The 24,076-nt window shown below is 37.6% G+C and overlaps 2 protein-coding genes across 2 annotated transcripts; both read left to right on the plus strand.

The window, feature by feature from the left end:
* Window positions 1-252: 252 nt before the first annotated feature.
* Window positions 253-9,583, plus strand: herpud1 (homocysteine-inducible, endoplasmic reticulum stress-inducible, ubiquitin-like domain member 1). Its single transcript, XM_007249196.4, has 8 exons — window positions 253-715; window positions 2,671-2,748; window positions 3,664-3,741; window positions 4,246-4,439; window positions 4,646-4,750; window positions 5,177-5,536; window positions 6,656-6,785; window positions 8,366-9,583. Exons 1-8 carry the CDS (start codon window positions 560-562, stop codon window positions 8,564-8,566), a joined length of 1,302 nt encoding a protein of 433 aa, XP_007249258.2. The 5' UTR covers window positions 253-559; the 3' UTR covers window positions 8,567-9,583.
* Window positions 9,584-10,123: 540 nt separating this feature from the next.
* LOC103040429 (cholesteryl ester transfer protein, plasma) lies at window positions 10,124-23,916 on the plus strand. The gene is made up of 16 exons (XM_007249197.4): window positions 10,124-10,472; window positions 11,749-11,863; window positions 12,270-12,401; window positions 15,332-15,402; window positions 16,260-16,347; window positions 16,969-17,038; window positions 17,163-17,223; window positions 17,347-17,438; window positions 17,865-18,044; window positions 19,875-19,925; window positions 20,230-20,379; window positions 22,208-22,275; window positions 22,362-22,404; window positions 22,819-22,888; window positions 22,970-23,055; window positions 23,171-23,916. Exons 1-16 carry the CDS (start codon window positions 10,331-10,333, stop codon window positions 23,246-23,248), a joined length of 1,497 nt encoding a protein of 498 aa, XP_007249259.2. The 5' UTR covers window positions 10,124-10,330; the 3' UTR covers window positions 23,249-23,916.
* The last annotated feature ends 160 nt before the right edge of the window (window positions 23,917-24,076 follow it).

The following is a 24,076-nucleotide window of genomic DNA, read 5'->3' on the forward strand; positions in this document are numbered from 1 at the left end:
GAAAGCTCAGTTTTGGGTCTGAAATTTTTGCTTGTGAATAAAATATTTTGCGAGTAGAATATAACATTTTACAATATATTCTAAAGGTTTATTCGATGAATCATTAAGATAAAGGTGATATTTCATCATACTGGTCAGAGTAGCTAACCGAAGTGACGCGGCTCGGGGGAGTTTATTATCTAAGCAGGATCTCGCAGCGAGTCTGCGCACTGCGCTGCCTGTCTCACAGGCTCCACGTCGAAGCGCGAGCGGCTCTTAGCCAATCAGGCGCGGCCACACTGTGTTTTGGAAACAACACGCCCGAGTATTTCACCTCCATCAACTTCCACCGTGAGAGCCGAAACCGCGGGGGACAGCTTTATTACTCTGTACTGGAGAGCGAGGGAGCTGGATACACACGGAGCTGCTCTTTAAACCCAGGCTGGGGGGGTTATTAGGCTTATTTTGCGAACATTGTGGAGACGGTACCGTAGCGTTATTGACGAGGTTAGCCAAGCTAGCTAAATAGCTTAGCTGTTGACAGAAGAAGAAAGAGAGAAAGAACGAGAACACAGAGAGAATGGAGGACCTGAATGTTCAGGAGAAAGGAGAGATATCTCTTGTGGTTAAAACACCCAATCAGATACATGGCGACCAGCTGGTGGAGGGTGTAAATATTAACTGGACGGTGAAGGATCTGAAAACTCATCTGACAAGAGTTTATCCATCCAAACCGGTAAGTCCTGGGTGTGTTATGGTCTCACTAGCTAACGAGAAGCTGACCGGTGTTCTGTCGAGTTATGCTACGCGTCGATATGTGCTTCCGAACGGTACTGCGCATGCGCCGACATAATTTTTTTTAAATGTTTTCATGAAAATACTGTTGTTTTTCTTGGGGCCATTATACATGAGATTTTGATGATATTGTTAATGATATTTACTCGAGTGTTACAAAAAGTGTATACGGCAGTTAAAAAAAATAATTGTAAACAAATATAACGTAAAATGAAAAGTTACACAAACTGTTTTTAATTACCTAATATGACCTTAACTTTACCTGATACAGTGATTTGGTCTATTTTAGTTCCTTAGCTACCTAACGCTACACGTCTGCCAGGAGCATTTTTCTAATATAGGGCTTTTTATGGTGCTTTGTTGTTGTTGTTGCATTTTTACCTGTAAATATACACTAGAGTAGGAAGCACGATTTGACAGGGTAAAGTACAACTTGTCAGAACACCGGCTAAAGTTGACATTGTTAGCTGTGTAAGCTATAGCTGTTTTACATAATACAATATGTAAAATACTGCTTGGGTGCAGTAAAAGGTAATAAGAACTTGATATGTCATTGTATGCCTGACTGTTACAAAAGTGTATATTGCATTAAAAATATACAAATACATAAATTGTTTCTAATCAACTAATATTACTTTAACTTTACCTTATACAGTGATTTGGCCTATTCTAATACCCTACCTAACGCTACACGTCTTACCTTTAAAGTTACACTATGGTAGGAAGCACGGTTTGACAGGGTAGCACAACCTGACAGAACACCGGCCAATGTCATTGTTAGCTAACAAACCTAGCTAAACTGACAAGTTTGATAAAGCTGATAACGTTAGGTAGCTAACGCTAGTTATTTGTTAACATTAGCTACTGGGGCGGTTTATCGTTTGGTGTAGCATAAAGTCGGTGTAAACTAGCTGGTTAGCTAATAGCGAATGTAGCTTCAGATAGAGCTCTGTTTTTGTACACCACATTCCTTCGCTCTCCGCACACACTGTTCCTGTCAGTCAGCTGACCGTCAACCAATTAGCCACCACAGCTAGCGTTAGATAGGCTGCTTCATGCTGTATTGTTAACTTCTCTGCATTTTAGCATTATTTAATGCTAGCTAATATGTCTCCTGTGGGTATTTCCCAAAACAGGTTTTCTCAGTTTGGCTACAGTTTCAAAATTTCCAACAGTGTCACTCATATTGTACATTCCTAATGTCTAATCTAAAGTTAATTTTCTAGGTTACATGGTCAACTTGGAAAATTTGATGTTTTATTTAATATCATATCATTATTTATTATTATTTACAAAATTCTTAAGCATTCTCTATTTAATGTTTTATTGGTTTTAAAGAAATTGCAATAAACAGGGAAATAGTACAATAATCTCAACAAACAAGCAAAAAACATTTGTTGGTAACACACCAAAGAAAATGAGCAACAGTGTTATAAGCACTAAAATATTCTATAAAATAAATAAAGCAATAAAAACAGAAGTATAAGAAATATTACACAAAAAAATAGATGGATGTTCCACAACATAGAATTGATCAGTTTTGCCAGTTAACTCAAGCCCAAAGCAGAGCCTGTCAATTAGGAGAATTTATTAGTCAGTCCTAAAAGCTGGGCTGATGTTATCTGGCTAAACCTAAACAACACTAAACACTTTTCTACATTGTAAAGTGCCACCAGGTCTTTATACAGAGAAACAAGACTATAACCTAGCACATCCAGTGACTCTGTCACCACTCACAATATCTGTGTTATACAGCTTATGTTGCATACATAATGTTACATGTTTTTTGATTCCTTTTAATTACCTAAAGTTTAACATCATCTGTAAAACAACTCTTTTATATATTTGGGGATTTTTAAACATTAGTATTGACATTTCTAACTTTCTTCCTGCCAGCCTGAGAAAGACCAGAGGCTTATCTACTCCGGAAAGCTGCTTCCAGACCACCTGCATATCAAAGATATTTTCAGACAGGTGAGTTTTTGGCATCTGTAAGTTTTCAGTTAGGTTACGCACCTGAATGTTATTAAAGCTATGTTTCTTCAAGACAGTTACACGTTTTTAATTATTTGTGTGATTTTGTGACGTTACTTTAAAACTTGCAAACAACAAAGGCCATACATGTATCAGACTAAACAAAGGCCTTTAAGCATGCATGACTAGACCTCTTACCTTTGATGTTTGGGAGAACTGTTCAGTGACACTTAGATGAACTTAGTGAACTGTCCTACAGGACCTGTAACATCAGCATGAACTGCCCCAAAGAAGCTACTTTGAGACAGTTTGGCATGTCCTGACAACAAACCTATCCTCCAAATATGTTCAGAGGGCCAGGCTGTTTTTACTGTTGTTCCAGCTGCCACATAGAAGCACTAAACACCCCTTGTGGCCCCTCAGTCACAAAACACATGCACACAAATGTTTACGCTCTGTTTTGGAAATGCTCTCCTTTTAGAAAGAAACTTTTCTTTGTCTGTAATGGCATTTTTTTATCAGATTGAATTATTAAATAGTCTTGCTCAAACATTTTAAGTGGCTCAGAACTTCTCTTACTCTTCCATTCCTTTAAAGCTTGAGCCTCATTATTGCTGCACATTATTGCTTGTAAATAAGATTTTACGTCAAAAGAGAAATATTGCAATTTGTGACATGTCTGGATATGAAGGGGGTTGAAAAGAATGACAGTATTTATTAGAAACAGTTATTATGTTACATTACATAACACATAGTAGTTTTGTTTGTATGGCACCCACAGTTATTAACAATAATCTTAAATGCATTTTGTTCATTAATAGTTTACACAAAAGCACTGTACACAATTGTTTTTGCTACTTTATAATACTGAACCTGACAGAGCTTAATCTAATATTAATGTTAATCTCTTTACAGATGGACACCGTACCCATTATTCACCTTGTTTGTGCTTTCAAACCCCAGCCTGGTCCTCAGCAGGGTGCCATACCCAAGGTAGGTTTTTTTTCTGGGGACATCTTTTTTATCCATTTTAGTATATACATATAAATGTACTTTTATACATTTTATTATACAAAATAATAATGTAGGTTATTGTAAGTTCTTCAGATTTTGACTGCAATATACAGTTAAAATGGGGACCTGAGATTTTGGAGTGCACAAAAAATGAACTCACACTGCCAGGCATTCCTCACACTTCTGTGAGGTTCTGTCTCATTACCAGCACCAGTGTTGTTCTTCGCGGCATCACAGCATGCTGTGCTTCAGTGAGTGCTAGAGCCTGTCTGAGGAAGGCAGTGCTAGCTCAGTGGGTGGCAAGGAGCACGATCGCACAGCTGCACTCATTATAATCCCCTGGAGAGCACAAATTTTGCATCAGATTTAAACCGCCAGTTATTTTCAGATTTCAGAGTTTCAGTGTGAATGTGTTTTGTGTCCTCATTGCACTTTAAATTTTTTTGTATTCAAATCAACTTTTGTCCCTCATTTCTGGTGCAGGTCAAACCAGCAGAGCAGCAGCCCTCTTCGGCTTCAGCTCCAGCTCCCGCTCGGCAGAGCACAAACTCTGCCGCTCCAGCGCCATCTGTGCCTACTGTGCCCTCCACCAGCGGCCTCAGACAGCGGGGTCACCCCGCCCCTGCTGTGCCCCATGCAGCATGGCCTGCCACAGGCACTGGCACGAGCACATCCACGTGAGTTCCCACTGTTTCCTGTCTGCCTGATAATGACTGTCAGTGGTTGGTACAGGCTCTGGGGGTGAAATGTACTAAAAAATGCAACAAAGAACATTTTACCTGCATAACATTTTACCAAAATGACAGTCTCATTTCTCTGATTCTAGCTGTTTCAGAGATAATGTTTTTCCTTGCTTGTTTAAGTGTATGTTTTCTGTTTCCAGGCCAGCAGCAATGAACCATCCAGCCTTCCCTACTTACTCACTGTACAGTCCACAGCAGCTACTGTGGCTGCAGCATATGTATGCTCGCCAGTACTACATGCAGTAGTAAGTATTAACCTAATTATTTCTTAATTCCTTTCGATTCACAACATGAGCATGGCACTAAAAACTTGTAAAATATATACATATGCATATGAACTATATTGCATTCAACCAAATCTCTAACTGGGATGCATTTTCTATGCTCTAGAACATTAGTGCTATATCAATATCAGTGTGTAATAATGTATATCACTCAAGCTATTGTCATTGAATAATGCAGATTCTAAAGGCGCCAGCTGGCCAGAGCTGGACTTTATTAGTGATAATCACTAAAGAATCACCACTACTAATACATTTTAAGTGTCAGAATGTTGTAATCAACATTGTATATTGTGAAAATGTCTTTAAATATTGTGATATGTTTACCATATCACCCACCCCTAATTGCGCATGATTGCTGTATGCTTAATATTGTAATTTGTCTTTCAGCCAAGCTGCCATGGCAGCTGCCACTACTCCTGTGGCCCCTCCTGCTCCTTCTACACTTCCTGTTGCTCAACATCAAGCTGCTGTACCTGCAGCTCTGCCAAATCAGGGCCCGATTGACAACCTGCCAGCCAATCAGAATGCCCCAGACCCTGCCTTCATCAACCCGGAAGGAGCCAATCAAAATCTGCGGATGAATGCACAGGGTGGGCCAGTAATGGAGGATGAGGATGACGTGGAGCGTGATTGGCTTGATTGGGTTTACACTGCCAGCCGTTTTGCTGTGTTCCTGAGCATCGTTTACTTCTACTCCAACTTGAGTCGCTTCATCTTAGTGATGAGCAGCCTGTTCCTCATGTACCTGTAAGTGGCACAGACAGCATACTGCATCATATTGATAAGCAGAAAAATAAGCTAGTTGAGTATTTATGGTGGATAAACTGGACCATAAACTGAAGAAGTGTCTGGGTTAGCTTCTTCTTGTTACACTTTTAGGGCCGTCATGCTATGTCATTAACGAATGCTAGATGCTAGGAGTGCAAGATTTTGACCAAAAATGCAATGTATGATATCGCTGTTGGATATCCAGATAATCATGTGAAATGTGGTAATTAATTTAAATAATTAATTTAATTTAAGCACCTCTACCCCACGTGAGCACAGTACTACAGTACAGCACTAAGAGTTCTCTCTGTTTTCTGAACGTGGGATTATTGGAAAAAAATTAAAAGCATATCACAGTAATAATGAACTCCGTTAGTACTTTCTAGAAAATAATTGGTATATCTGGTTCAGAGGACACAGCTCTATGTTTATAGTCAAGAAAGCGGTGTCCTCTGTGCCTTCTTGTAGCTTTGGACTGTGACTCAGCATTCTCCTACGCACACAAGGGAAGGAGGGAGATGAGGGAAAGAGACAAAAGGAAAGAGCAGACTATTGTCAAATAGCTCATTTATAGTGCCTTGCCTCTCTCTAGTCATTATGGTCACCATGCTCTGTCTGTATATGATTGTCCATTGGGTCTCGCACTAACTGCAGTGTTAGCAGTAATGCACAGTGTGGGACTCTCTTCTTCACCCTCCAGCTGCTCCGAGCAGATTAGAACTGTGTGTCAGCTCAAGGACCCACTGCTACAGCTTCAGATAAACTTTATCTGTGTAGACGTGGCACTGCGGATTGCGGGCTTTTCCATACGCTCTCTTTAAAGGCAATGATTAGCTTGGTTTGAAAGCACACAGAGCGAAGCTGACCTTCTCATACTGTCCGTAAACTTGACCTTGTGGTGTAAACAGACTCTGTGGATATTTCCAGCTGCATTGCTGTAAAAGTGTGTTTGTCGTGATATATGGAGTCCAGCAGCTGAACACATGCTAAGCTATTTTAGCACCCATGGTGTCCTATAACAGGCACTGAGTTCAGTGTCTGTCTCTATGCTTACATTTCCTGGATTGCATCTAAACTGTTCTCCTCTGCTGTCTTTAGGCACACTGCAGGCTGGTTCCCTTTCAGACACAGAGCTCAGGCCAGGGTACCAAATCAGCCTGCACCTGCACCTGAGGTCATTCAGAATCAGCAGAACCTGAATCTGAACCAAGAAGAGCAGCCAGAGCCGGTGAGGAATCCTAACTGTGTAAAAAAGTCCTACATAATATTTTTTTGCCATTATCAGATGGTTAAACTGGACAATACTTACAATATAACACAAGGTTGTGGATGTACATAACCTTTGGATTTATTGCCAGAGTTTTAACCAGAACAGTTACTTTTAAATTCCCTGAATCTTGACGGAGAGTTGCATTAAAAACATAAAATAGACAGCATCTATATGTCAATAATACAAATGCTGAATAATACAAGTGCCAAAATAGGGCAGAGTGATTTTAATAAATATTGATATATTTTCTTAAGATATATAAAATGAAACAATATCGATTTTATAGATATAAAATATAGTATATAGAATTAGCTTCGTTCACCCAGTGTTTCTTTACAACTTCACCTTGCCCCCACCCATTCCCTCGCTGAACACACCTCCCCCTCCCTCATCGCTTCACCATACAGGCAGCGAGAGCATGGAGATGGAAAAAAGTAGGAGAGAAGCTGAAAACTAATGCTAGGTTATTATCTGTTGAGCAGCAGAATAAGGTATTGTGTAAAGCTTGGGTCACTAAAAGGCATTGCAGATGACTCTGTGTGTAAACATCACCAAATATTTTTCTGTGCGCATACAGGAGAGCAATAGTGCTCATTCAGACAGTGTGCTCTATAAACATTTATGAGAACCAAGAACCCCATTTTTACTGAAACACAGACTGTTTAACTTGAGCATGTTTCATGTTCTGAGAGGATAGCGCTAATAAACAGCAGTACTGTGAAGTGTCAACACTGAACTAAACACTGATCCTTAGAGCAGACACAGCTCCTCCGACCTAAACTGACCAATCAGCTTCTTCACACAGGCATGAGAATAGACCCAAACTGTTTCAGCCCAGATTTAAAGATGCACTTTTTATTTACTTATTTACTTTTACGTAAGCAAGATTAAAATGGGGTAAAAGAAAAATGATCAAGATATTAATTTTGATTCATTTCACTCAGCCCTATGCCAAAGTAAGTCACAAACTTACTCTCATTCTCTCTTCTCCAGTTTGCCTAGTCTTGGCCTTGACTATTGATTCTACATTGTAGCTGTTGTATTTAGCTTCACAAAAGGTTTAATTTGTATAAGAACACAGACACTTATTATTTTGTCATTGTCAAATAAAAAACGTGTCTCTCCAAAACAGCAACTTTTACATAAGAGAGATGAAACGTTCTTAACTTTTAATAGAAGTCAATATAAAAACAGTTCATTTTAGGTAATTTTGGAGAATTTCTATTGTTACAATCATGAAGTATTGTTCACACAGTGTACGGGACAGTATGTGTTTAAATGATGTAGAACGGTAAACTAAAAATCAGCAAAAATGGAGATACCTCATACCTTCATTGGACATAGGCAATTTACTTTGCCAAGGTAAAAAAAAATAATAATTGTTTTTTTTATCCTAGATAACCTTTTAAAATAGAGAATAGTGAATTAGATATTTTTCAGACATTTCAATTTATCTATTTTTGCATGCTTGTTTTTATGCTTTATTAAAGCACAGATTAAACATTTATGTGAGACATCTGTTCTCTGTGTTTTTAAAGGTGGCAGCCCCTGCTGAAGCAGAGAACACTGAGGAGGCTGAGACTGAGGCAGAGGCTGAGGAGGAAGCTGTTGTTCAGCCCTCTATGACCGCAGTTCCTGTATCCCCAGTTAGACCTCCCATTCTCTGGACAGCCTGGATCTTTTTTAAAGCCTTTTTTGCCTCCTTGATCCCTGAGGTTCCTCAGGGTGTAGCCAACTGAGTGCAGTACAACCTGAAGCGTACGTGTAGATGGACTGATATGGCAAGAGTTATGCCCACTCTGAAGGAGCACCATCCAGGTCTTCTGTAAAAGGACTCTGTTGATTTTGATGGGACTTTGCAAACATTATGTGTGATCCCTGGTCTAGTCTTCACTTTTTATTCACTGAGTGAAGCTTAGGAATCACACAATCAGCACTTTCAAACAGTTTGGCGCTGTGACCAAAAACCTCATCTCTTCCCTCCTTGGCCAAACAGTAGTGTATTGTATATAATGTAAATACGTGCTGAATACAGTTGTAAATATACAAATGTACAGTTTTGCACAGCACTTTAGATCATCTTTATGGCAGCATAAGTCTTTTAGACGAATGCAGGGCTCATCCTGTCAGCAGGACTTTTCCATGAGTGCTTGAAGATGAGGGTCCAGGGATTAAACTCATGAGTGGCCCATGGCTTATCTAATCTAGATGGAAGCATGATTGACAATGAAGTCCATTCATCAGTTCTGGCACTTTGACAGTATAGGTTTCAGAGGATTATGCTTGTCTTGTTCAGAATTAATTATGTTTCGGTTCTTATTCTGTATCTTTGAGCTGAAGTTGATGTAGACAAATGTGGAGAAAATGAAAAGAAAGAATCATATTGTGGAAAAAATGAATGAGAGAGGACCTGAAGTTTTCTGTGAACAAAAGTGATCAAAAAAGTAGGACAGAATTTAATGGAGAGAATTTAAATGGTTCAGTTTGGAGCTTTGTTGTACATGAAGCTTTTGCACGTGACATAAAAGAAGTGAGCAGGGACCTGAAAGTAAACATGGTTAAGTACTTTGAGGAAGCGACTCATAAATGAAGGTACTGATCTGGTATTTTAGTTTTTGTTTTGTTTTATTATTTTTCTTCTTCATTTCATTTTCCTTTTCCATTTTAAAGGGAAATTTTCAGCTTGTTAAGACGCTGTTAAGATATGCTATTTAACTTTGTATAAGGAACTGAAATAATAAACTCCTTTACAAATAGTTGTGACGTCTTTGTGACTTAAATTACGAATTGCTGAACAAGTTGCTGCACCATGAACTGTATTTGTGTCATACTGATAAAACACTGGCAATGCTTTGTATTTGCTGAAGGTGCTACTTTGTTTTGATTTGATTTGCATTTGTTCTTGACCTACAGCCAAAAGAGGCCTGGCCTGATGACGTCTGATAAACCATCAGAATGCAAACTGCTAACAGCTGTTCTTTTGTAAAGGTATTTCCTGGACATGTGCACTCCCTCAATTATGCAAGAGGTTTGGATCTCTGTAGCCATGGTTCAAAATAATTTACTGCCATTCTCCAAAGCTTTGGGGTTACTGCTGGGTATGCAACCCCAATTACCTTTATGTTATGCCATCAGCGGTCATGTGTCCGGTTTGATCTTGCCCTGGGCTTCTATTTGTGCTGTACAGGTAAATGTCCTCTTTTCTTTTTTTACTGGTTAAACCATGTGGGTTGAATGCTAGTGGACTCTGACCTAAACATCAGTTCATCTTTGTACTCCTGCAGCTTGTTTTGGAGCTGGTAGAAGAACATTGTGTCAAAGCCTGCCCCTTACAGACCCTGTCCACCCCCACTTCTCTTAAGGCTATGCTTGCATCCCTCCTCCTCCACCTAAACCTCATTTCAGCTCTCTCATAACAGAGGTTTAGAACAAGGGGGAAAGAAAGGCAGCCAGTATCAGTTACAGCATTGGTGTTCAAAAGGATTGTAGAGACAGACAGGAATATGGCAGGAGCGTTTAGCCTTGGATTTGGACTGCTGCTGCTCTTCTCTTTTGTTGGAAAGGTGCACTCATGCCTGGACCCTGCTTCAGCCTACAAGTTAACCGGAGCCGTGTGCAGGCTCACCTACCCTGCTGCTGTGGTCTGTGAGTAGCACTCATTGATGCTATTTTGTATGATTTATCATACAGCCCTAGCAGCAAGATCTTTGACCACCAGTTTCAAAAGAAATTGATTAAGATGGACTAATTGTGAGGAATCTGATCTTGGTTTAAGCCTGTCTGGGTCTGGGTAGAAAGGATGTAACATTTTCAACATATTCAGTTAAATCTGTGTCTGTAATTCACTCGATGGTAGTCTCAGAGGGTTTCTCATTTGCTGGCTTTCGAGGAAATCTGTGAGTGATTAAACATCTGACTAAACATAGGACATCTGACTGTATCCTATCAGAGTAAAGTGGGATGGGAAACTGGCGGGATCTATACTCCAATGCTCAATGCTCCAACACATAGATGATGGTGCCCTTTCTGAAGTTGCGTACAAATTCAGATTGTAAAATACATAAATTGGGTAATTAGAGCTTTGTAGGAACATTTACATATTTGTCATATCAAGTCAAATCTGATATTTCATCATACCAAACTTGAAAATAATCGTGTCTTTACACTCCTACTGGGAAACCAGCCTAAAAGCAGTATGACAAACTTTGACTTAAAATGACACCTGTAATACAAGTCATAAAATAAATTACAGATCTTTGTATCTCTTTTTTGGTAGTAGAAAATCTCATTTCAAATATTAGCTATTAAAATTCTTACTCATTACAATATCAGATCTATAAAGGTATTTTTCTAGTCGCATTACCAAAACAAAATATACTTAATGTAATTTTGACTATTCATAAATTACTATTGACTCATGCCCTCTTATCTATAATTATATTTCTATATTTGTAGTTACTGGTTTAAAAAACATATATCTGCAAGTTGATCTGTACCTGGATGTTTACTTCAGAGAGAGTAAAATGCCATGTAAATCCATAGTAATATGTTGATTTGAATGGGTTTATAAATCTGTAGATCAAATATTATTACTAGTAAATTTCATAGCTGGTATGTGAAATGACAGGGTCTGTAATCAGTTTTTTTTCTACTAAAAACTGAGTTAGGACTTCTGTCACTGGTGTAACTTCAGGTTTAAACAGCTTGCCACAGAGCAATAATAAAAACCTGAGTGGGCCGTAAAATACGAGCACTCAAAATGTGACCCCACTAAACCTTGCAAATTCTCCTGACAGTCATTTTCTGTTCACATTCCTGTTCCTGCTGCAATCCTTCATGTTTTTATGACCTTTACGTTCCTTCTGTGATGTCCTTTTCTGTACTGTTTCACCAGAAATAATAATAATATTAAATTTTGTAGTAAATGAGAAGACTACAGAAGTAATCAAGGCTGCTTTCCAGCATGCAAAATATCCCAGCATTGAGGGAGAGAGGTCCATTCCGTTCGCAGGGAAACTGGAGTATCGATTGCACAAGTAAGTGAACCAACACTGCCTGTGTACACATGATGTTGTTTGTTGTGCATACCTCCAGTTTACATCATCCCAAAAATCAGTACTTTTGACACTTTGACACTTATGAATTGACAGATTATATTTTAAATAAAGTACTAATAACATCTATTTTTTCTGTAGAAATATAGAAATACATATTGTTGTGTACAATATAGTAAACCATCATGTCTGTAAATATTTAGACAGTAACATTTTTTGTATTTATTTGCCTCTGTGCACTGCATAAGCATATGTAAAATGAAGCAATCAATTTATAATTTAATTTGAAATGGTATACAGATGCAAAAGATACAAAAATGGCACTGTCCATATGTTTATGGACCTGGCTGTATTAAATCCAATTCTGTTTTCCCATACTCTATTCCAGCTTGGAAATCCACAATCTGTCTATTGGGAAGAGTGAGTTTGAGCTGCGGGAGAATGAAGGCATAGGGATCGACATTGGCAATGTTTCTGCTGTTTTCAAGGGAACCCTCAAATACTCATATGAGTCTGCTCTGTGAGTTCATGCGCATTTTCACAATTCTTTCATTTAGATGAATAATACAGTTCTTGGATAACATCATTGTTTTTACAAACTGATATGCCTTCATATAGTACTATTCTAATGTAACTCATATAGTATATGGATGGTAAACGTTTTTATTAAGAGTTAATGTTTTAAGATATTAAAATATACATTATTAGAATGTTTTAGCCCATGTATCACTATGTACGAGTCAAAGTAGGTTAGATGCAGCCTCTATATATCATACATCATCTCTTTTGCCCATGGTACTTCTTTCTTCGTTTGTGTGGCACTTGTCCATTTTTACAATCTGCAAGATAGCATGGTAAGCCATTCAAGTATTGTTACTGATCAGTGCTGTATTCTTACAGATACATTTGGGAAAGGTCGAGACAGTAAAAAAAAAAGAGTGCAAGACGATGGCTACATGGCATCCTACTGAACACCACTTTAATTATTCAGCTATTAATCCTCATCTACAAACTACTGTGAATTACCATTTACCAGTTGATTTATCATATCTTGTGGAGTTCCACTAGGTTTAGATATTGGGCCTATGTAACTGTGAGAGTGAAGAACTGAAGTGTGGGCTTACATACAGGGTCCAACTGGTTAAGCACTAAAAATAAACTCATTAAATTTCAGCACTGATTCTTAGTATTTTACTGCATGCAGCTAACTGAGCTCATGTGGTGCATCTGGTGTACGTACCACCTTGGGATATTTGGCCTACTACTGGTTGTACACATACCACAGTTGAACACAGAGAACCACTGATATAAGTGAACCATCTGCAGTGTTAAACAGCATTGACTGTTTTGTCAGATTTGTGTTTTTTTTTTTTTTTCTTTTTTTTTTTATAATTTTAATTTATTGAGCAACAACAATACAAAGACTCAGAAAAGATGGGGCGGACCCATAGCATACAAAAAGGCTCACTTGTTTAACAATTTTCAAACACCACCCACCGCTCCCAAACACCCCAGTCTTCATATTACTTAATCACAGAAATCTACACTACAATTTTAACTGGTAAAAATATCCGTATATCTGATGTAACAGTTTCCTATTTCACTCAGCCTAAAAACCCAACCATAAACTCAGTCTGCTTATTCAAAGTTTTGTAAACACATGGTAAAACATAATGTCACCGTAAGGGGAATATGGAAGTGAGAGGGGATCTCTGCTATGCTAAAAGATAACTTTAGCTGACCTGGGGAAAGCACAACTGTACTAGGCTAAAATTAACTCTAGCCAGCCAGGAAAAGCACTGCTCAAAAAAAGGCTGCCACTGGTATTCGAGCTAGGCTCAGCATTAGCCTAGCCAACTGTTTACAATCTTCACAGATCCCTTTTAACTAGCTAACTGTCGCTGCGTGTTGAGGACACAAGACAAATACTAATGCGATAAACCATGTGGCTCCTGTGAGTGATGTTATTGATGAATATCAACCTATTAAAACAGAGCTTATCCAATTATTCATGAGCCTACAATAAATTCCAAAACTATGTTTCTAAACATTACTATAAGTAATAAAGTAATCTTAATAGCCTATTGTGCTAAATTATCTCATTTTACATGTGTCTCAAAATAAGATGTAAAATAGCAAAATGGTAGATATTTTTACTACCCTTTACATAACATTTAGAGTTGCCAGGTTTGCATTTTTTTTCACAGCCACCAAAAAGCCAAATGAAAATATGACCTAAAAAGAGGCAGGATATATTTATTAGGCAGAGAGTATGGTAGAAAAAGAGAGAAATTGAAAAGTAAGGATAGAGAAAGGGGTGTATCACATGTTTTTAAAATAATTATTATAATATTAAGAGTACAGAGGTCAGAAAAAAACTGTACTTCTCAGATACAACAGCAAAAAACACTAACAAACCATCATAATTATGTGGTGATTCACTGAGACTGATCATAACCTTTCTAAATTTAAGTCAATAATAGTTTACAATACTACTAAACTCTAGTAGTTCCAATAATGCCACGTTAGACATATCATGTTTGGTTCAGACGTCGTGACAACCTTAGATTTTGGACTAGTTTTAGCTTCTGAGAGACTGGTTTTAGACAGACTTTGGATCGGCTATTTTGCTGGCCCTGGCAACCCTGATTTTACAGTTTTTATTTTAATGCCAATGTAAAAATATTAATAATCCACGAATCAGTCAATTATAATCAATAAAATTGAGATAAAGTCAAACACTGCATTGTGTTTATTAATACTGGCTTTTAGTTATTACTTGGCTTTGGTTAATAGTGATAGACAGCAGTTTGACCAATTTGAATGGTTGATGTAGCTGCATGTGGACCAATAATAATGGCAAGAAGGCAGAATTTAAACGGATGCCAAAAAGAGGATATATGGTCAGCCTAAAAAAAATTATCCTACAGCAGCTTTAACACAGCAAATGTTTTGGTTATTAAAGGGCTTTATGCTGATTTCCCAGCATAACAATGGCCCTGTCTTACTGTTCTTCTACATTCTGTCCACATTTTCAGAGACAACAGCAACAACAACCACCTGAAAGTGCCCCATCTAAAAGCTCTAGTCTAGACCATCTGTTAGCTATCCTGTACATAAACTGAAGTGGAAAAAATCAGCCAAATGTAAAAATGTAAAAACGATGGGATGTGATTTCCACAATTTTCACCCAAAACTCTAGAAATTGTGTCAGTGTTTAAGTTGCTTGCAGACAGCACTGAACCTTTTATGTAGCTCAGTTTTTTAAAATGTTCTTTCATTGCATACCGGTACATGTTTTAGTCTTCTGAATAATATATATGCAATCCAGTGGAGGAGCTAGGTGTTGGAGGTGTTAGAACAGGAACATCATGAGACTGTGACACTTCAGGACTAGAATTAGAAAGTGCTGCATTAATTTGAAGTTTAATGTCTGTTTCTACCACACAGGTTCAGAATGGGCCAATCTATTGATTTTGAAATTGAGTCCATGATCGATCTGGTTATCAATTCCAAGCTGTGTAAGTTTTTTTTATACCACAGTTCATCTCTGCGTGGTGTTAAGAAGTTAAGAATGTTTTTGCCTTCCCCTAAGTGTTTTGGAGATACATTTTCCCTTCTCACCAGCAATAACTTAAAAGGTTTTTCTTATATTGCATAAAATGGTATTTTCATTATTTTTGTCCAGTAAACAGATATTCAGAGTTAACTTTACACAATTTCAGTGCTTTATGCACTGAAATGAATTAAATTCTATAAGAAGAATTTAAATTTATTTTTATTGGTTTTATTGTGTTCAAGTCGCTATTATTACAATACTGCCTAATATCATAATTTTTTATTATATTTTCATTATTTATGTCCAATAAATAGTTGTTCAGAATGAACTTAACACAGTTTCAGTGCTTTATGCTTATTAGTCACAGTAAGAGGAATTAAAATGTTTTTTTTTTTTATTATGTCAATATGCTATTATCAAATGTGCTATTATTACAATACTGACTGCCTAATATACATCATAATATGTTTTGTAATGAAATTGAGCTGCCAGTTTATTGGGTATCTTGTAAAAGTGGAGTAACTGTTGTTTTTGGTTGAGAATTGAGATTTTTCTGACAGTCATGAGGTCACAAGTAACCCTGATGCACAGTGAAGCTGACAGTGCTAAAGGAATACCTACAGTATTGATTAAACTCTAATAGTGATGACTGTGTAGTTATTTGGATAATACATTTAGATACAAAACAGAAGTGAACCTAATAATCTGTCATCTTCTGTGCTGGGTTGTAGCAGGTAATAAAACTAGAATGATCTTATGGTTACATGTGGGTTTGGATGGTGTCTGAGACGATGACCGGATGTTCTCTGTGTGTTTTAGACTGTGGAAAAGGCAAAGTGGCTGCAGACACTTCCGACTGCTACCTCACCTTCCACAAATTGCAGCTTCTACTACAAGACGATCGAGAGTGAGTCAACTAATACAAAGTGTGTTCATCAGCTCTCACGTGTTAAGATGAGTATTTTGATGGAGTTGGGGGTTCTTAACACAACTAAAAAGTTCATATTTTATCCAGTGGGTGGCACTAAATCTCCAGTTATTGTGTCTATATCTTTTCTCTGAGGGTTAGACATGAGGTGCTTATATAATATATATATATATATATATATATATATATATATATATATATATATATATATATATATATATACCTAAAATATATATACTTTTTTATCTTTTAGATGTCAAAACTATATAACTATATACATATATATTATAATTTTATTTATTTTTTTCTGTTATGATTTGTAATACTGTTTACATTCTATTGAAAGCTGAGTTTTTTTGTGCCGTAAAGTTATTACTTTGAAGATACAAAGTTTTGATCACAACATGTGATCACATAATTACATGAAACTCAAAACTTCCTAAAGAAAACTTTGTGAATCACAAAATTAAAACTTAAAAACTTTATAAATGACCAAAAGAAAATTCTGTCACAGGAGGATCGAGTTTTGGAAATGATGAGTAAAACTGTTATAACAGACATTTTCATAAACAAACAGGGCTTAACCGGGCTGTTTTACAGGCCCGGCTGGTTGAAAAAATTGTTTACAAATGTAATCACCTTCACAATGAAGCTGGTGGTAAAGGGTCAGGTAAGTGAACTTTCGCACATCTCTGCATTCCACTGCTCTCTTAGAAAAGCAAACTATTGGAAATAATAACACAGTGAACAAGATTTACACATTTTATAACTGAAAGGTTTTTTGGTCATTACAGATCTGTAAGGAAATAAATAAGGTGGCAAACATACTGGCAGACTTCATCCAGGATACAGCAGGTAGGCTTTAAAATTTAATTTGCATGTACTTTACATGCACTTTACATGAGTCAACGGGTGTGGGTGTGTGGGGGCCTGGGAGACAAAATACTTCTCTATTTTTATTTCCCTCTAAATTAACAGAACAGTTTCTGAGTGATGGAGACATCTTTGTGGATATTGGCGTGACCTCGGCCCCGGTCATCACTTCCAATTATGTTGAGTCATATCATAAGGTAGCTACCATGTTGTCTAGTTATGCATAACTAGCAACAAATACACTCAGTCACACACTCACTAATCAAAATATTAATGCTGAAAAAGATAGTGTCCGATTGCAATGAAACAATATATAAAGGCAAGCTTTTGAGATGACAGTATGGGAACGAGCATTGTTCTGTTGGAAGGTAGGGACATTGGTTGCAAGGCTTCATGGACCTAAACATGGGCTGTCAGAGTGCGTGTAATGAAAATGAAAGTGATCTGGCTTTGTATGAAACTGCAACCTACGCACAAATATATTGTTCCTACACAGAGTGTATTGAGTAATCTGTAAATTTGCAATAGAGACATTATTCTTCATGTTCTTTAGAAACTGTAGGATGTAGGTTGGTTGTCTGGTGTAGTTTATTGGCTCATGACCGTATTTCTCTGATTAATAGGGCCTGGTAACCTATAATGGCTCAACTTCCATCATCAATGCATCCAGGTTTAATCCAGACCAGCTGACAGAAGACCGCAGTCTTTACTTTTGGATTGGCGATGACCTTATGGACCCTCTGATGACTGCAGCCTATAATGATGGAAGATTCATCTGCAACATTTCAGGAGAAGAACTTATTGTAGGTCATTCTATTTGCACAAACTCACTAAAATAACACATGAATTAGTCTGCCACAAAAAAAGTTAAAGACATATGCAGGATTATTAAACACTAAAGAGAATATATATATATATATATATATATATATATATATATATATATATATATATATATATATATATATATATATATATATATATGTGCATCTATTGTATATGTGATTTTGTGTGTAGATGCTAATGTAGAGTCACTTGCATGGGTAAATCTAGCCAGATGCTGCCAGTCACAATTATTACTAGCCACTGCACTGTCTACTATGGGTGGTAATGCAATTTATAATATATTTCCAGTACACAGTTGGCAATGTTTTATGTCGCCTTGCCATGAGCACACTGGCCATTGTTTAACCTTACTCACAGGGTAACACCTCACAAATTAGGTGTGGGTGTTCCCAAGAGGTAACACTTCAAACTTATTTAGATATGACTGTTCCATGACTTTTGGCATGTCAATATACCTGCATCACTTAGAGCAAAATACATTGCTGACCAACAGTGTGCAGATCTTTTCAATTCTGTCTCTTGCTTACCCATGCATTTATTATTGTATTTCTAGCTAAAACCTAGAAGTTAGTTTTCCAGACAGGAATTAGGCCTACACAGCATATTGCATAGATAGTTGTCATATAAAATAAAAATAGTATATGAAGGCATAGATGTAATCCCTTTGTGCGAAAGTAACCAAATACATTACATTACATTTGGCAGATGCTTTTGTCCAAAGCGACTTACAATAGTGAAGTCCAAAGTAATAGAAGTTAAAGGTAAAAACATCTTTAGATAGGGCCTAAAGGAGGTCAAAGGGAAATAAAGGGACAGAGGAGTGAAGTCAAAATTCAAATATAAACTTTTTATATACTGTTTTTCACTGTGAGTGTCATCACAAAGTAGCCTCTGTTGAGCAAACAGATTAAGAAAGAAACCATGAGAGGAACCAAGACTGAAAAAGGGAACCAAACTTTCTGTGGTTAACCCTGGATAGCACCAAAAACTGATCCCTTCCAATGAATAACCCATATGTAAACCTTTTTTTTTTTTAAGTTAATTTGTAATTTTTCCCAATTTTGTCCCAATTTGTATAGGCCAATGGTCCCACTTATTTAGCTGCTTGTCAGCTGTATATCCCCCCTCACTAGTAATGCCACAACACCAAGAAGGTGAAGACTAGCACGTGCCACTTCCGACACATGGAAAGTCAGCCACCGCCTGCTGCTATATATTTTGCTGAGTAGCATCACAGCGCATTCAGAGGAAAGCATAGCTTCTCGGTTCTGATACTTCAGCTCACAGATGCCACGTTTTGAGCAATATCACCTAAGGAGTGATTAGGGGAAAGAGTGCTATCTAGCACTAGAGGCATGGTTATGGGGGTGCTTCTTCTAATCTTAGTTTTTCTAGATCGTTTTTTTTTATTTTGTTGCGTTGTCTTGTATTTAAGATTTTATATTGATGTATTTTCTTGACACTTCTGTTCTATCCTCTGTACTGCTATAACATAGAAAATGTCCCTGCTTCAGGATTAATAAAGGCTCATCTTATCTTAATTATAGAGCTACAAAGTGCTCCTATATGCTCAGTAGCAATGAAAAAAATGTAGATGTGATGAATGTAGAAACAATTTATAATTTAAAATTGTTATACTTGATCAGTGTACATTAATGTATGAATGTAGTTGCATGTTTTTAAAGGTATTTAAATTCCCCAAACCTTTACTTATACACATGATTGCTATTATTCTACAACTCATTATTCCTTTATAAGTCTAAATATATTATTTTTTTCCACTGCAGGGTCTGTTTCTGACTGAGCTATCTGCACCCAGGCCTGAGCTAGTGAGCAAGGTACTGTGGTTTCACTCTGAATTATTTCATCTACAAACCACAAATAAGACACGTTTTTCCGGTTGTTGTGGTTGTAGCCATGGTAATGTGAAAGTATAACCAGCTCTTTGTTCTCTGCAACACAATTGTTTTTGCACATTCATTATAATAAGATCTACAGTTAATCTGTCTTCAAGAATGTTGCTGATGCTGTGAACTAGTCAGCCTGTTCTGTGACCATTTAACAGTGTGCATTATGGATGTTAAAAAGTTGAATAGGCCTCAGCTATAGGTTGTTTGGATGGGTTTTATGTTGCTTTCTTAGTGGCTGTCATCTGAGGAGCCGATGTTGAAAGCGTGGAGTGCCTCAGTGCCTCGTCTCTGGACAACTGACCAGGGTACATCAGTGAAAGCTGTGGCTGCAGTGGAGCTTCTGTCTGGCAAACAGGACAGCCCTGCACTTTACTTTGAGACGGTCAGTGAAGTGAATGTCATACCAAGGCTTTTTCAGTATTCATAGATGGGAATGCCTCATAGATTGGACAGTGTTTAAAAACACCAGCAGCACTGCTGTGTGATCCACTCTTTCCAGCATAATGTTATGCCTTATTGGTTATTATTTTACATTTTGAATGATGGGGTACATTTACTGTCAGAAACAAAAATGTACTTTACATGTACATGTTTGTTCAGTAAAGTAAAAAAAAAGCCAAAAGGAGAAATATATGTGCAGTAATGGGCCACAGACCCTGCAACAAAACAAATAATGAAATATACCACTTATAATAATACCTTTTTTTATTACTATCGTCTACACATCATTTTACTATCTTTATCTTTGACAGTGTTGTGTAAACTAAGATTTTTCAAATTGAGGTGTGCTGTGACCATCGCTGCTAAGCATAATATATTAATTCTAAAAACTGTGGTGTGGGGTCGATTTTCTCGGGAGTTCTTCTAGCCACGTCACACGTACAGCCTGGTTTCTGTGCTACAAGTGCGCACTCTTGCAGCTTTTAGACTAGAGGTCTGCACTCCCGCGGGAGTCCCGCGGGACCCGTCAGAATATGTTGCGGCGCGGGACAAAACTGAATTGTTATTGGCGGGAGCGGTAATTTAATCAATACAGGCCATGCGGGAGCGGGACCACATTAACATGTGGTCCCGCTCCCGCAAATTGATAAATAGTTAAGAAAATTATAATAATCACGCTATGATTCCCATGCAAGCAACAAAAAAACACAAGAAAAATCTCTCGGAGGATGGACACACACACACACATTTTCAGCATCTCCAGCAGGCGTGTGCAGAGGAGGGGGGGGGGGGGGGGGGGGGGGTGTGTAATTTAAAGGACGACATTTACTATACTGGTGCAAAATAATAATAATAATAATAATAATAATAACAATAATAATAATAACAATAACAAAAACATTGTTATTATTATTATTGTTATTATTATTATTATTATTATTAATAATAATACAAATATTAATTAAACTAATTGAATTTAATTTTTTATATTTTTACATTTATTATTTTATATAATATAGATCCACTTCTAATCCACTTCTAGGATTCTTGATGCACCTGATGGCATGTGTTTGGACTGCGAACTGAATTGCTGTTTTAATAAATACATATGTAAATTTGAAGCACTAAATGTAATTAATTCAATTCATATTAGGACTGCGGGACGGGAGCGGCGGGAATGTGTATGTGGCGGGCGGGAGCGGGATTAAAAGAAGTGATTTTTTTGCGGGAGCGGGCGGGAGCGGGACAAAAAGACGCGGGAGCGGGCGGGAGCGGGTTTAAAAAAACAGTCCCGCGCAGACCTCTATTTTAGACTCTTTGGTCCGTTTTCTGCGCTACAACTGAGCACTCTCGCCGCTTTTACACTCTTTGGCCCGTTACTTGCGCTACAAGTGAGCACTCTTGCCTCTTTTAGACTCTTTGGCCCATTTTCTGCCCTACAACTGAGCACTCTCTGCGCTTTTAGTTGGCCTGCTATAAAGCAGAACAGTAGTGCAGAAAACGGGCCAAAGAGTCTAAAAGCTGCGATAGTGTGCACTTGTAGCGCAGAACACAACTGCAGATATATTTCTCCTTCTAGCCCCCAACAAAAAAAAGGTTGGACACCCCTGAGTTAGAAGATACGACAAACTGCTAGTTCATATTATTATACGTACCTGCTACTTTCAGGAATAGCTCATCAGTGTTTCATAGACTTAAGAGTACTGTTTGTTCTGATAACAAAAATGTTTATTATAGTTACCTCAGTAATCTTCTTGGTATCCTTTCAGGAAGTGGAGGTCTGTGTGAGAGCCTACTATGCTGATAAGAAGCTCATCTTGAAGGGCCAAGCGGTGCAGTGAGTGTAACTCTTGCTCTAAACCTAGTTCTAAATCAGTTCTAATTTGCTATCCTCTAACATTTTCAACTCTGTGTGGCATGTAGAATATCCATATCAAAGGTGTCCACCTCATCAGGAGATTCTGAGGTAAGGACTGGATCTTTTTTACTATGTGGTGTGCAAATACATTGACAAATACACTGACATATCAAAAGTCATGGGATAGCAGTGTGTAAATTGATCATTAAGTGTTACCCAAGGGAACAGCTTGGAAATGCCCACCCCTGTATACGTTGTGAGGTGTTCTCTTGTAAATGAGGTTGAACATTAGTCAGCGTGCTCATGGCAAGGCAACTTGAATTATTGGAGTTCAAGCTAGGCCTTGTACATGGTGCATATGGATGTGAGGTTCCATTTGGAAAGCTGTGTTGAAATTTAACGTTCCTCGATCTACAGTGTTGTGTGTACTGGAAATACCATCATAAAATACATGGAATTAATGTCAGTGTAAAACTAATTCTGTTTATGCCTGATCAATTAAACCTCTTCTTGTCCTTTAAGATGGAGAACAGCTTAACCATTTTTCTCCAGGAGGCTGTAGAAAAGATTGGCATCCCCAAAGTCATATCCTGTGAGTTTTGTGTGTGTGATGTGTGTTTTCACATTTATGCATATTTGAGTGTGTGTGACCTTTTCATATCATTCTCCTCAGATCTAGAGCCGGAATTAACTGCTCTGATGGACCGGCAAGGTCTACATCTCTTTGACCTCATCAATCCAGAAGTAATACCTCGAGATGTGAGTGTGTGATCCATGATCTATGCTTTTAATACTCATTTGTCTATCACATATATATTAGAATGTAAAACACATTCCCTACATCAACAACTCTCCCCTTTTTTTCTCCATGCAGGGTTATGTTTTAATACAGATGGACTTTGGTTTTCCTCAACATTTGCTGGTGGAGTTCCTTAAGAAGACTCTTGATTGAAAAAACACACAATCACCAGATGTTAAAAGTAGACACACATATCCACCAATCAGCCATAACTTTAAAATCACCTGCCTAATATGATGTAGATGTTTTGTGGCACCAAAACAGTTGTGACGCATCAAGGCATGGGCTCCTCTGTTTGTGCTGCAGTAGATCTTCTGTAGGATCAGACCAAACAGTCTAGCCTTCACCGGTTCACCTGTTGTCTGTCCATGGCCTACATTTTGTAGGTACTGACCACTAAAACTCCGGAAACTTCAAAGAGGACCTCAGTTATGCTTGCCCATATTTTAGCACAGAAATCTTAATAACTGACTGTTTACTTGCTGCCTGATATGAATAACCTATCTTTTTAAAGCACTTTTTGACTGATTTGACTTTTGAGTTCTGACTGTTTATATTACTCTTGAATATCTGTAAAATGTCACACTTTGTTTTTGTTTTGTTTTGTTTTGTTTTGTAAAGGCAGTTGTAACAAATCCACTATTTGGATGACAGGAAACTTTCCATGCATGTAATGCAAACTATGATGGATCTTCTGCCTAGACGTAAAACACTCTATACTATGAAAAGTGTTTCAGTGTGTCTTACAGTAATTTACACACCTCCAGTATAAACTTGTTAGTTAAAGAATAATAAAATGTATAGATAATGTTCACAGTAAAGGTATCTTGTTTTGTTCTTTGCAACACCGTACGTTGCGTTTCATTGTGAACAGACCAATAGAAATGCTCTAAAATGATTTGGAATAAAAACGTTTTACACTTTGAAGCAAAGCAAAGAAATTCTTCTGTGAATTTATTGTTTAAACAGTAGAACAGTGAT

The sequence above is a fragment of the Astyanax mexicanus genome, chromosome 9 (assembly GCF_023375975.1).
Source record: "Astyanax mexicanus isolate ESR-SI-001 chromosome 9, AstMex3_surface, whole genome shotgun sequence".
Taxonomy (NCBI): Eukaryota; Metazoa; Chordata; class Actinopteri; order Characiformes; family Acestrorhamphidae; genus Astyanax; species Astyanax mexicanus.